The 13,826-nt window shown below is 34.7% G+C and overlaps 1 protein-coding gene across 4 annotated transcripts in view; it reads right to left on the bottom strand.

Moving 5' to 3' along the window:
• Positions 1 to 3,639: 3,639 nt before the first annotated feature.
• LOC129570497 (phosphatidylinositol 4-kinase type 2-alpha) overlaps positions 3,640 to 13,826 on the bottom strand; it is a 12,021-nt gene continuing 1,834 nt past the window's right edge. Inside the window, exons 1-8 of one of the 4 annotated variants that reach the window (XM_055450134.1) lie at positions 9,768 to 10,792; positions 7,909 to 9,529; positions 7,709 to 7,827; positions 6,741 to 6,871; positions 5,746 to 5,941; positions 5,008 to 5,595; positions 4,570 to 4,838; positions 3,640 to 4,199 (exon numbers count right to left, since the gene is read on the bottom strand). In XM_055450134.1, the coding sequence (XP_055306109.1) occupies positions 4,121 to 4,199; positions 4,570 to 4,838; positions 5,008 to 5,595; positions 5,746 to 5,941; positions 6,741 to 6,871; positions 7,709 to 7,827; positions 7,909 to 7,951 (1,425 nt within the window). In that variant the 5' untranslated portion in view covers positions 7,952 to 9,529; positions 9,768 to 10,792 and the 3' untranslated portion in view covers positions 3,640 to 4,120. Of the gene's footprint in view, positions 4,200 to 4,569; positions 4,839 to 5,007; positions 5,596 to 5,745; positions 5,942 to 6,740; positions 6,872 to 7,708; positions 7,828 to 7,908; positions 9,530 to 9,647; positions 10,793 to 13,826 lie in introns of those variants that run through there. The other 3 variants (XM_055450136.1, XM_055450135.1, XM_055450133.1) reach the window with 3 other exon arrangements.

Here is a 13,826-nt window from a genome sequence, read left to right as displayed (position 1 = left end):
CTTTGCTTTGATTAACGTTTCAGCACAAAATTCGTTGAGTGCATTAAATAGTAAAAGTTCTAGTTCGTCCTCAATCGTAGCGAGTTGGAATTTCTTAATCACGTGACCAAAACAGCGCAAAAGTTGAAGTGAAGATTTCAAGTCTCTGAATATGAGTTGTTCTATATACTCCTTAATAGATCGACCATTTTGTCTTTTTGCCAGTTGAAAATATACGCACTTCCCACCATACTTTCGAATGTAAACAAACTCGGCCGCTCTGCGAAGTCTCTTATTGGCATCGGCCACACTCAGCAGATCGCCCAATTCCAAATGCTCGAAGCACTCTTCGAGGCAAATCAGATTCATGTCCGTGATTTTCATCTTTTGTCGATCGACCTGCGAGGAAAAATTGAAAATAAATCAATAAAAAAAAGTTTTGAATGTTCTCTCGCGAGATCAGTTTCTTCCTTTCTTTGTTAATTTTTGCAGATTTCGTACGATATTGAAATGATTTTTTTTCTTATCACACACAAAATTGTTTCGTAAATGCAATTCGTTCTGTTAGTTGGTGCAGACCGTTTGGAAAGAACTGGTTATGACTTTGACAACCAAATTACAACTGACTCAAATACCCACTGTTTCGTCTCTTATATTTGCGTATCATAAGCTATTATCGGCAATAACCGTACGACAGAGACGCCAAATTAAGTCACTTTTGAGAAAAGCAACACACACACAAGCCGTTGTTTAAGGGATTGGTGCATTGTGTTTCTTGGAAGGATGATGGTCACAAATAGTTAGAACGATACAAACATAGGCATTCAGCCGAAAAATACAGCGATTTGGACACAATCTACCGTTTAGAATTTCTAAAAATGTTTTAATCTTCACCGAAATTCATAATCTTTGGCTTATTCTCGATGGTTGAAATCACTATGCTGGGGTGATGCTTTATTTAAAGCATTCTTCGATGACCTCGAGTGATGAGTCGAAATTAGTAAAAGTAAAAGTTTGTTTTGACTGGCTCATGAAAAAATGCTCCAAAGAAGGAATTATGAAGAATATTTATAGGCTTTTGTCTGCCGCCATTCTGACGCTATGTCCACATTCAGTTTTAGCCTGCACTTCATTCGGCTTATTTATAAAGTCAATCGCTGAATAATAGTTAATTCTTGTCCTTGAATAAAACTAAAATCGGGCAAAAAATTTGTTTTAATTTGTTTTTCCAGGAAATGTTGACCAAAAATGATGACTTCTTCTGAGTTGCGTTCAAATCAAAGGGATATTGCAACTTTTTTGACCAGAAAAAACGCCATCTTACGTCGTGCCCGTAAATTATTTCACTGTACATTTAGATGGTAGAGCTTGAACAAAAGTTCGACACTATGCATAAACTTGGAAAGAGCTTGACAAACTTGATGAAATACAAATATTTTATGGTCGTTGCAATACCCCTATGGTTCAAATCACTCGACTTCGTTGGTTCGGGCATTCTTATTAAGCTAGCGAACCATATAATACGATGTATATTATAACTGATCAAAGTATCTTTAACCAGAACAAAGTCCTTCCCTGCTTCAGTTTGTTGTCTATGTACACGATTTTCGATACCTACCTCTTGCAACAGCTCATTTGCTAATAAAACTGGTGATCCTGTCTATATTCTTCAAAACTTGATCAGCATTTGTAACTTCTAAATCATAGTTGGCTCTTGCTCTTTCCACCGCAAAAATTTCTTCGTCGAATTGTTGATTCAATATATCATATTCTTCTGTCATTGCATTTAGATTCTCTTTGATTTTTTTTCAAAAGTTTCTTATCGAGATGATGATTCATTCACTTTCTAAATGAAGAAATAAATTCGTCACTTGTATGCTTAAACTCAATTATCGCATAAATTTTACGAATGATCGTTCAATTTTCATCCGATTGAGCTCATTTATTCGAATATTTTGACGTAATGTTTCACGCGGATTTAACTGCAAATAACACAAAATTAAAAATTTCGATGAAAAAATACACAGAAGTCTTAGTTTTCCTGTTTTTGTAATCGCAATTTTTGCATTTTCCATTGATCTATTACTTTCTGACTTAGTTTTTCTGCTGAAGTTTCATTCGCAAATGACTCGATCATTATTCAGCATCGAATCTAATAAACAAGTTTAATTCTTTTTCAGTCAAGTATCGCTCGTCTAATTTGCACAAAATGCATTTGTTTTGAACAGTTTCTGATATATTCGATGTTAAAAAATCCAATGTATTGGATCCGATTTGGAATTGATGTGCATATTTCTTACTTTTGACGCGTATCACTCACAGTTGTTTACACTCTCATTCTCGCTCACTCTATGAAAGAGTACAATTTCATTTGCATTTTTGAATCTTATCCCATTGAATTTTGTTCCTCTTTCTAGTCTTTGGAATGTTGAATCAGGTGAATGTATTCGTGTTCTTGAGGGGCACACACATTGGATCCAGAACGAGAAGACAACAAACTGTGTTTGGGTACAATGGAGGTATGTTAAAGATACGATTGAAAAACTCCAAATTTTATCGCATCTGAATCCAAAATCAAACGCATTTATTTTGTATTCATAATCAATTTTATTCAGGAATAAATGATAAATTTGATTTATAATCGACCTAAAATTCAAATTGTACCGGTTTCGTTTATTTATAGTGTGTTTTTCTTTATTTTTTTCTGTGGGAGTTCCTTAAAACAGTAATAGTTTCATGATTTGGTTATTTTGGATTTATCATCGATTTATTTTTCTTCTCAGCGCTGTTCTACAGTTGATCAAGGGCGATACGTTTTGGTTTGTTTGTTTCCAGCGCTCATTGGAGTATAGATAATGGGGATTTGTCCTACAATTGTATATAAATATCTATCGAGTCACTTTAACACCGTGTGTCTGTGTTCATTCGCGGGGAAAAATAGAAAGAATCTCACTTTGACATCTCATTCCATTCATTGAGGCTTTGTCTTTGGATATGATGAATGAATCGGATTATCTAGGCTATTACAGGTTCAATAATTATTGAATTATAAATAAAAAGTTCTTCTCTCTTTTGGCTTTTTATACACAACATTAAATATATGCAACAAACAAAATCGGCTCATTCATTCATCGCCCATTCTTAAGCAATCATTGGCCAATTTTGATATTCAAAATGCCGTCTTCAATCAAAGCGGAAAATTGTATTTAGTCTGAACTTATCCGATTGAATTTTCATGGTTCAGACATTGTGACTGCGGTTGACAAAGATCTCATTCGAATGTCCCTTTTCTTGACTGCGTAAGGGAATATGGCTGTTCAATTTCAATGGAAATTCTAAACGATGCTGGCTCACTATGGGATCCCAATAGCAAGTCTGTTCCAGAAACTGCCTGGTCTAGACATTGCCTAGATCGTAATCTCGAACAAATCTCCTAGTAGATTCTTAATCAGACGAGTTTCATTCCAAAACCACGCAGTTTGCAGTCGTCATGGTCGCCTCGTCACATGCTGCTCATCCACGACAAAAGAACAAATCAAATGAACTTCCTTATTTTTCTTTTATTCAAGTCATCATTTCATAAAAAATGGTCTTTCATTCACTCCAATGTTCGTCGCTACATGCAAACACTTAGCATAAATCAATCATAAAATCCCAATATTTACATAAGTTATAAGTTGAAATATATATTTAATCCCAATTGGAGAGCATAAAGTATACAATATTTTCTTATTTCTTTTTATTTATTGAGCAGAGCGAAGGAATAATTATTATTTTTCATGAAGAAGCCAAAAACAAAAAAATTCGGCGAGAAGCCTATATAGATGGCCAATTTATCGTTACAGAGTGGATATAAGTTAATAATAATAGGATTTTTTTTACACAACAGATTGAACAACGGTGACAAAACACTGTTCACTTTTTTTTATACAAAATATATTTTTTGGTTGAATAGTTTTTTTTTTTTGATTGGTTGAAAAAACACAAAATTATCGATAGATTCCATCGTCTCTGCTTCACCGGATGATGTTTGAGTGATGAGTTTCGATGCAAACAAGACGATGGATAACACTTGCTTTAGTAGAACATAAAAAATTGATGTGTGAAGGATGATGTGTAACTGAATTGATGGCATAGTTCGTCAACACCATGAGAAAAATGGGCTTTTATGCTGGAAACGTTGTGTAAATGATGAAAATCGATTGGAAGATGTTCGCGATCTGAAAGAAAAATTGAAGAAAAAAAAGGAAAATTATTTTTAAAAAATGCCGAAAATAAGCTTAACTTAAGATGCACCAAATTTCAACAACTGAAGTTGAAATGAGTTTGCAACAATAAAAAAAAAGTAAATCAATTCAGACGAGGATATTTCATTCAATTGGGCTGATGCACCATTTGCACTTGGTCATTTCTTAGACAAATTTCTAGATGCAAAGCGAAGCGACTGATGATCGATTTTCGTGATAGACAGACAATCAACCAACAGTCGCTTGACTTGAGATTTTAGGCAGCTGCTTGTCTTGAAACATAGGATAGTCGCTTGTTTAGAGACATAGGCAATATGTTATCATTCTATCTAACTTCACTCACCTCTCAACAATGACGGCTGGCATTTGAACCAACTGTACTGGACTCTTGTTGTCCTTGAGTGCTTGTGTTAGGTTCAGAATTTGTCCACGCATCACAGCCATTTGTCGTTCAAATAAACGCTTATCGAAACCCTTGTCCTGTTTGAACAGCTCGTACAGGTCGCTGCACAGTTCCTCGACAAAATTCATGTCCGACAGCAATGGGAGCACGTGATTTTTGATAGCGTTCGAAAATGGAATTTTTGCTTGTGATAACCAGGCCCAGTGATACTGAAAAAGGAATGGGAAAATATTCAAATAAAAAATTATTCACATTAGAACATATAATAAGACACAGTCGGTATGGCGGTGCGTAAGAGTAAAATGGTCCAAAAATCCAAACAGAAGAATTAAAGAACAACTTCCAATTTATTTTTCCTTTAATCATCTAAATCCTTACCGGATAGGCACGCCACGAATCTGGATGCTTGAATGGAAAAGCTAATCCATTGTCAATGGCCGCGATTTCAATTTTAGGCAATTGAACCAAGTGCCAATTGTCCTCCATGATATTTTGTACTTTGCCATCGTCGGTCATTTGACCGATGCCACTCGACGATGGACCAATCAATTCGTTATTCGAATGCACACTGATTGCACTATCCGATGATTTGTTACTACCAGACGACATGCCGCCATTAAAATCATTGTCCAATGGTAAGTCATGCATTTGATCATCAACGGTAACCGGGTGAATATAATGATTTCGCAATGGTATCTTTGATGTTGACGAGTGTGACGATGTCATTGATCCCGGCTGTGAGTGATGATTTCGGCCTATGGTCATCAATTTTGGCTGCTCGTAACGAATCAACCAGTTGTCATTGCCACGGTCTGTGTTTCGAATTATGTAGTCTAAAACGACTAATTTTTCAAACTCAAATTGGAAATTTTCCACCACTTTTTGCGGTAATGGCTCTTGTTCGAAACGACGCAACCAGTAATCGGCATCTTTGTAACCATTCACAAACAGTTGAAACGATCCAGTCTGGAAAAAAAAATAAAGTTTTTGTTTTTAGAATTTGATGTTTGGGTTAGAGAAAGAGAATGATTTGGCTTCATTAATGATTTGTGTTAGGTTGGAAGCTTTTCCATGTGGAGAAAAGAAGGAGAAAACAGTGAATGCAAAGTACAGTACCTTTGGAGGTAAGCTCATACGATTAAACCGAGCCGATGGATAGTGTTCTTTAATCGTTTTCTTCAATTTGGCCTTCTGACGATCAATCCGAGGATAGTTGAATGTCTCCGATACTAAACGTACTACCCGCGTTTTCGGCACTATGTTCAATTTCAACTTTTGATCAACTAAACTGGCACCAGCTTCCGATAAATATCTGAAAAAGACACACAAAGAGGTATTAAATTTCGTTAAACAAGGCCAGAATTAGATTAAAATATGGATTTTAATTTTTTTTTTCAATTTTTTAAAATTATAGCCGCATAGTGGAATGATGACTTGTGTTGAACTGTGTTATAATTTAATGAATTTCTTTGGAATTTTTGCGAGTCAACAGTGTGGAAAACTCATAAAATTTTCCAACAAAAAATCCATATAAAAAATGTGCTCAAAATATTTTCCATATCAGTCAGTATGGAAGTAAGTAGATATCAACTTTACATTAAATTTGTGTTCATTTTTGGTGTGAGTCAGAATTCTATACAAAACGAGCACATTTTTTTTGTGACTAAAAAAATATAATATTTTATTTATTTCCATTCAAAATTTTATTTGCGACCATGATAAATTACATAAATGAATTTACAGTTTTTCCGTTGTGTCTCAATCTAAGATCACTTTGAAAGATTAACTATAGCAAAATATTCGTTTTATTGATAAATTATCATGAAAATAGGTAATGTGTCAATATAAATGGCCGTTGCAACGGTGAAACCAAAACAATACATCAAATATCGTATTTGTTAGTCACAACAAAAATATGCTCGTTTTGTATGGAGTTTTTGGTGTGGAATGTGAAAAGAAAGGAATACAAATTTAATGAGAAGTTTACGTGAGCCATACTGATATGGAAAAAAATTTGAGCACATTTATGGAGTATAGGTTTTTAAATCGGCAGTAAATTCGTGTTGAAAACTTCATCTCTTTAGCTTATTTTAGTGTATATTAATATTTACCCCTGATTCGGCATCAAACACGATCGGCCAAAACAACATGGACAGCATAGCTTATGCATCCACTTCATCCATTTCGGATTCAGTCGACCGTATGGTTCCTCGTCTTTGGGCTTGAATACAGCAATCTTTTTCTGTTGGTAGAAATTTAGATTTTTAGTCGAGTTATTTATTGAAATTAAATTTAAAGGCAATGACTTATAATTTAAAAAAATGAATCGTAGTAAAATAAAGCAAAAAAAAAATCAATTCAAAATTGAAAAAAAATAATGCAGTTTTAAAGAGTATCTAGGATACTTAAAGTATCATAGTTTTTGTGTGATTTCAACCAAAATGCATCGGATATACTTGACAAAACGAAGCATTCCCGTGAATAAATCAATGGTATTTTCTCTTGCTCATAACTTGTGCATCGCCGAAAAAGTGGCTTAAATCGTTTTCGTCGATGCTGATGCGCAACATGAGCTTGGATACTTTATGTAAAAGTTACGGATTGAACAGAAGAAATTTTATTGTTTTAAAATCAAGTAATTTTGATTTAAGACAATTTATTCCAATACATACAGAAAATATCATTTCAAAAGCGAAAAAACTGACGAAAGTGAAAAAAAATACAATAAATATTGAGTAGATGAAGCCTTAGAAGAAGGAGACTGTTTTCACTAATTTTCTTTCTAGGAATAGATTTAAAAAATAGATTAATTTTTCGGAAATAAAAAAAATTCCATTTTTCTTCGAAGAAATTAATTTGAGAGTTTCCTGTCCATATATTCCATCATAAAATATACTGGCACATTGGAAAAAAAAAAATATTTTAATCAATTCGAAATTGTAGCTACAAATGGGCGCTCCCAATTTTGCTATTACGAGCGTTTTATTTTTGTTATTATGACCATTTCAATGGAAGCCAAACATAAATTCGTCCACTATTTCTGTCACAAATATTCCAAAATTTTGGTTGCATTACTTACCCCGGCGGTATTTTTCACGAAATATGATCCGCTGCTACCTTGATAGATTCGTTCCGGATAAATGCCATGTTCAATGGCCATTTCGGCCTGAGAAACCAGCTCATTGAATTGTGGATCATCTAAACACGCACAAAGAGAGAATGAAATCGAATGAAAATCGTATTAAATTACACGCAATAACCAATTTAGCTCAAATTTACCATAGGCATAACTGTGATTGAATATTGTATAAATGTCAGTCATATTGATTCAGTACTAGGAAATATACTTTAATTATTGTTCGGTTGTCACGAAAGCGTCACCGCACACAATGTGACGGTACGTCAAATTCTCAAGACTAATGGAATACACACAAGCGGCGGTTATTTTTAAATTTTAAATTGAAGTCAAGCGAATCCGTTTTAAGTTGTACATAGTAATTTGTTGTTGTTTCTACTTTTGGCGATACCACACACAGAGAGAGAGCCCATTCACTTCACGTAAATCAATGGCATAGTCACGCAGTTAAACGACTTCATCGTTTGCCATTGTTTATATACTTTTTTGTATTGTTCGCAGTTCAATATGAGTCATTCAGGTGCTGATTGTCTTTTTTTTCTGTTCAATTTGGTTTCAAGCTGTTCATTTGGTTCAGCCTTTTTTTTTTAATAGATAATTTCGTTGTTCTCTTTTCAATTCTATTTTTTGTTCACGTATTTTTGGAAATAAGCTCAAGTGTTTTCTGGTGACGTGTTATTTTTGAAATTGGGCAGAATAATCGATATTTCACTTATGAAAACACACAATGTCACAATACCCAGGAAAAAATCAAACCTAATTTTAATCGATAAATTGAATTTTCGGTTTGAGTCAACGTTTGCAAGATAAACCAAGCCTTTGTTAGGAACAATAAAGAGTAACAGCTATACTCTTATGCTTCTAAATGACTTTATACTAAAGTGCTCATCACACACCATTTTCAAATGGTACAAATACGGGGATTTTCCACTCTTCTATTCCTATTCAATTGCTAGTTCAGCAAAATATTTCACATAAATTCACAAACTCGGTCTGAAAAAAAAGAGCGCAATTTTTGCGACGTACAAAATACGAATGATGGAATAGAAGTCGAAATGAAGAGAGGGTGTGTGGTCTCTTCAATGTAAATGTCTGACTTATATCGCTGAGTATGGCTTGCAATTGCTATTTGCAAATTGCGTGTTTTATAAACTGAGTGTCAGTCGTTATCTGGCGCTTTAAAAGGGAACAATAGTTACAATACGTCGGGTAATAATTCACTGCGTCCACGATATATATCGTTCTATTGTAGCAAAACTGTGTATATCAACGGAAATGTTTAATCTAAGTAGGTGAATGAAGTTCGATGCATTTTGCATACTCTATGCAAATTGAATTAGAGGTACGAGTCGGTTGGTTGGGACCTTTTTACGAATAAAAACAATTAATTTGAATCGCAAATGGCACTGCCTGGAACTACACTTTAAAATAAACCTTTTGAACGGTGTAAATCGATGACTAAATGTTTCTTTTTAAGGTTTTTTTACACTTTTTCGTCGTCGTTTAGAGGCTTATTGATAGAGAAAATCCTTGAAAACTGTGTTTTCTTCATTCTTTTTAGTTCGAACTGTGTTTACTTTCAATTTACTTCACTATTTTGCTAACACAACCAAATCCAGTCACAATTTGCACAGACCTCAACGGAAACAAAATTCTCGTACAGGTGGTTTTTTATGTGAGCAATAACTTTTGTTCGTGAACTTTAATTTTCAATAACTTTCGTTTACTTTTAAATGGATTTTCTTGGATTTTGGCATACTTTAACTGGCTTTTGCTTTTGAATACAAGTTTTAATTTTACTTGTCGAAAATATTAGTTTTTCCTTTAGAACATTGGACTTGTCTAAAAGTTTAATGTAAAAGCGCAGTGAAACTTTCATTACCACTTCTTCTGTTCTTACACTTCGATGTAGTTGTAAGTGATAGTATATTTAGTTAAGTTACTTATAAGTAACTAGTTCTTATTTAAGCCAATCCAATGATTCTCTCGTCGCCCATTGAACATTATTCAATTTCGAAATCCATGAACTAACTATAAACGATGACATCGTTACGATGTCTGATTTAAAATCTAAACAACGACTACTTAAAACCGCAAATCGTTCTATGGGCCACTTATTTACTCATCTACAATTATCTAATTGCTCGACGTAAAAATATTTTGCTTGAAAAACACTTGGATTGCAATCGATAATCGATGCAGACAACAAAAGACGATGTTTATTCGATGATATTCATAAAAGATGTATGAGAATATCGCGTGCGGGTTTTGAAAGTTGCGCACATGAAAGTCAGATCACTTTTGGCAATGACCTTGGCGCCAACACAAAATTTGTTGTAGCTCATAGGCCAAAATCGTTTCGGTGATTTGTTTATACTGTTTATTCATACGATTTGTTCACAGTGTTTCGTCGATTTGATTCGGGCTTGCATCATTCAAAACATTTACAGCTGTGATGCCAACTCACTTAATTGTCGTCGTTGTGAATGTGCACAAAATGTGAGTGAGTCAACGCGACGACAGTCAAAGCATGAATGACACAATTTAAGCACAACAACTGTCGGAATTCAAATGATTCTCGCAATTTTATGCTCGAATCGTGACTGTTCGCTTAGTTTTCTTCTCTTTTGGTTTTTTTTTTCTCTCCTTTTTTCTTCTTATTTTAGCTCTTTTCGATGTTTTTTTCTACTTTTTCAGCTTGATTTCCTATGTTCTTCTCTTTTTTTTCTTTCTTTTTTTTCTGCTGATTTTCTATTTCCTCTTCTGTTTCTTATTTCTTCTATATTTTTGGTTTCGTTTGACTCTCTAAATGCGAGCCTTTGTTGATCCTAAACAAACCCGCACAAATGTGTCGAACTTCAGCAAACACGATTTTAAACTGTAACTATTGACGGGAATCAATCGAATGACGGTGTTTGTAAAGGATTTGTACACGTTGTCTCGCTTTAACGTTGACGAATCAAACTGTGTGTGAGTGGTTGTGTGCGTTTGCTTAGTCGATTGTTTCGTCGTCGACTGCTGACAACGATGTGAATGAAATATTGATGAGTGTGAGAGAGAAGAAAGTGGTTGGGAAAGCTTTTGTGTGGAGTTAATGTGAAAATGACAGCGGCGATAGCAACAGCAGCAACAACAACAACAACAGCCGCTGCCGCATCGATGGGGTTCAGTGAGTTCGTGAATAATAAAGTGAACGCGGAGCATTCATATCGGAATATTATTTGCAGCACGTTCTGCAAACAAGACACAAAATCATAATAAAATAAAAGAGTCGTCTGTTCTGCCGTTGACAATCGCATTGTTCGTTACTTTTGTCGAGTGAGATCAAGAGACCTCACATCACGCCATCACGTGAACGGTGTTGTGCGTGAATATGAAAGCAAAACATATGTTTTTTTTTGTTGTTTTACTCAAAGTGAAGTTAGCAACGACGTGTGTTAATTAAAAACACGACATTGCAAGCGCCCAGTGCTTAGCACCAGCTTTGCATTAAATGGTGGCCATTGTGTACATTGCACTTCACATACACACACTCACCACCGGCTTCGACATCAATGGGTTTTTTTTTGCTTTTTGTATACAAAATTTTTCACACATTCATTCAACACATTAATCAGCTAGAAAAGTTCAAACGCCTATACGTAGCTAGGCTTCAATTGAATACACATTGAATGGCTTCCTGAATGCGAAAACGTATCAAGACATTCGCCAGAAAACTTTAAGTATCGATTTTCCCACAAGACGTGTAACGTATGTGTCTTGTCAACGATGACGATGGTTAAGAGGAATTTCATGTTTTGCTTTTTATTTCGATGGCCATTTTTTTTTATTGGACTTGTCGAGACACTGACGGAACGCGCTACTTAAGCGATATCTTATTACCACCGAACGTGATGCTGAATGTGCTTTTCATCATACACACACACACACCACACTGGCTTTCCACATGACAAAGCTATCAAAGTGGAAACTCATTCAATTTTATTATATCCTTCGCGAACAGCTACAACACTAAAGACAAGACTGTAGTGAAAACAAGTGGACGAGGAGAGCGCGGTAGAAGGAAACAGGAGCTGCAAAGTTAGTTACTTGCAAAACTTCACCACTTCAACGAACATTTCACCGCAAAATATGTATGTTCGCGAAATTCGTTCATCATATTTTTATATTTATAATCGTTAGCTTGGTAACTAGGGAACAATAATGGCATCATCGAATGTTCTCGTGTCAAATAATAGCCGTAATAATGGCAAACACAGTTTTCTTGAAAAACAACAACGTTTCCATTACTTCATATCAACTGGCCATACCATTCATGATAACCGACTGGCATTAAATAGCCCAAAAGTATTTGTTTTCTTCTCGAATAAACGTTACAGCAGCTTATCTAGCGGCACTATCTCATTTTTCTTGTCGATTTAACGAAGCTAGACATACCTCTAATGACAGAAGAGATACCAAAAACCAAACGTCAAGCGAGATAGAAAACATTAAAAACATATTTTCACGACTTTTTACGGCGCGCATCAGGTCAAAGGATAGTTTTTTTTTCTCACCCGGATTAGACTCTATTTTCTTGTCGGATGACTCATACTGCTATTTTATGAACTCTTGAAGGAAGTCGACGTGTTTGCTTCGACACTTCAAAGTTCTAACTTCGGAAAAAAAAACTTGTTTTGTTTCACTTTGAAATAACATTTTTTGTCTCATTTTTTTCAAAGGATAAGTAGAAAAAACAGCGGAGAATTTCCGCCGGAAATGAAATGTCGCTGCGGAAAGTTACCAGAGCAAAGCAAGTACCGTTCACTTGAGAGATTTCACTTTTTATCATCGTTTTTTGCTATTGTAATTCCAAGAAAACGTTTTCAATTCTAGACTTGATATTATTATATATGATAAAATATACATTATTTTTGAATTAAAGAGAAAGGCACAGCATAATGAGTACATGAGAACTGGATTTAACAAAACAAAGAAAAATGGTGAAACGAATAATGATAAACGTTGCCTGCTTTGGACTTGAGCAAAATATGTTTTGTTGTGATAAAAAGGACGCAAATCACGATGCTATAAATAGCGTTTTTTATATTTTGAAGGTTTCAAATCAATCAGAACCGGCTTGATAAGCACCATTTGACGATAAAATGTCAATGAAACTCTCGAAAACAAAGTGTGACTTTGTTATGGCGCTAATCTAGGGGCCAATGATGAGACTCATCAGATGAACCGTTCTTGGTTCTCAAGTAGATATTTAATGTTCTTTTGGTGCGAGTCATGCGCTTTAATTAGCTTGTGTTGGCTCTCCATTTTTCGGACAAGCATTTTGACCCATGTTGAATCACAGAAATGATTCTTTATTGATAAATGGCAATGATTAAGGCTTAATCATTAAGCTATGATTGAACTGACCGGCTCAGTCTGTCCGTTCAATATTCGCAGTCGGTCTGATAAGACATTTTTTTTTTGAATGAACGTCAACTTGCCAAAATACACATTAGATAAGAAAATGGCGATACTCATTGAGATAAGAAAAATGCCGAGCCGATGAAAATTCAAAGGGAATCAAGAACTAGCCACAATAATTTTGATTCGATTCGAATTGGCCTTTTTCAATTATCACACCATTTGTTGGTTGCTATATGATTCAAAAAAGAAAAAACAAACACATTTTTATCAATACCGAAGTTTTAGAAGAGAGAGAGAGAAAGAGAAAAAAGAGCGAGAGAAGAGGGTCAAATATCGAACAACGAATTTCTAATCAAAAGGAAATAACAACTTAGATATATATCAATGATATGATTAGTTTGCAATTGGTATATTGCATACAATATATTTTAAATGATAAAAGTGAATTCACACTCGAAACGATACACTTGATTAGAATGTGTGATTAGTGGGCACGATTTCTACTTTGATTAAAGTCTCAACCTTTCAAGGGAAATGTCTCTTTTTGATCGATATTTCTAGTAGAAGCCTTGTGCTATATCGGCGCTCTTCCAAGAGAGCAGCGCCTTTATTCGCGCTATTCATTATTCCTCTTTGAATATTTTCTAAAACTATC

Source organism: Sitodiplosis mosellana, unplaced genomic scaffold (assembly GCF_009176505.1).
Source record: "Sitodiplosis mosellana isolate CC-2019 unplaced genomic scaffold, AAFC_SMos_1.0 Smas_scaffold_60, whole genome shotgun sequence".
In the NCBI taxonomy this organism is placed as follows: domain Eukaryota; kingdom Metazoa; phylum Arthropoda; class Insecta; order Diptera; family Cecidomyiidae; genus Sitodiplosis; species Sitodiplosis mosellana.
This window is presented reverse-complemented; position numbering and strand designations above follow the sequence as displayed.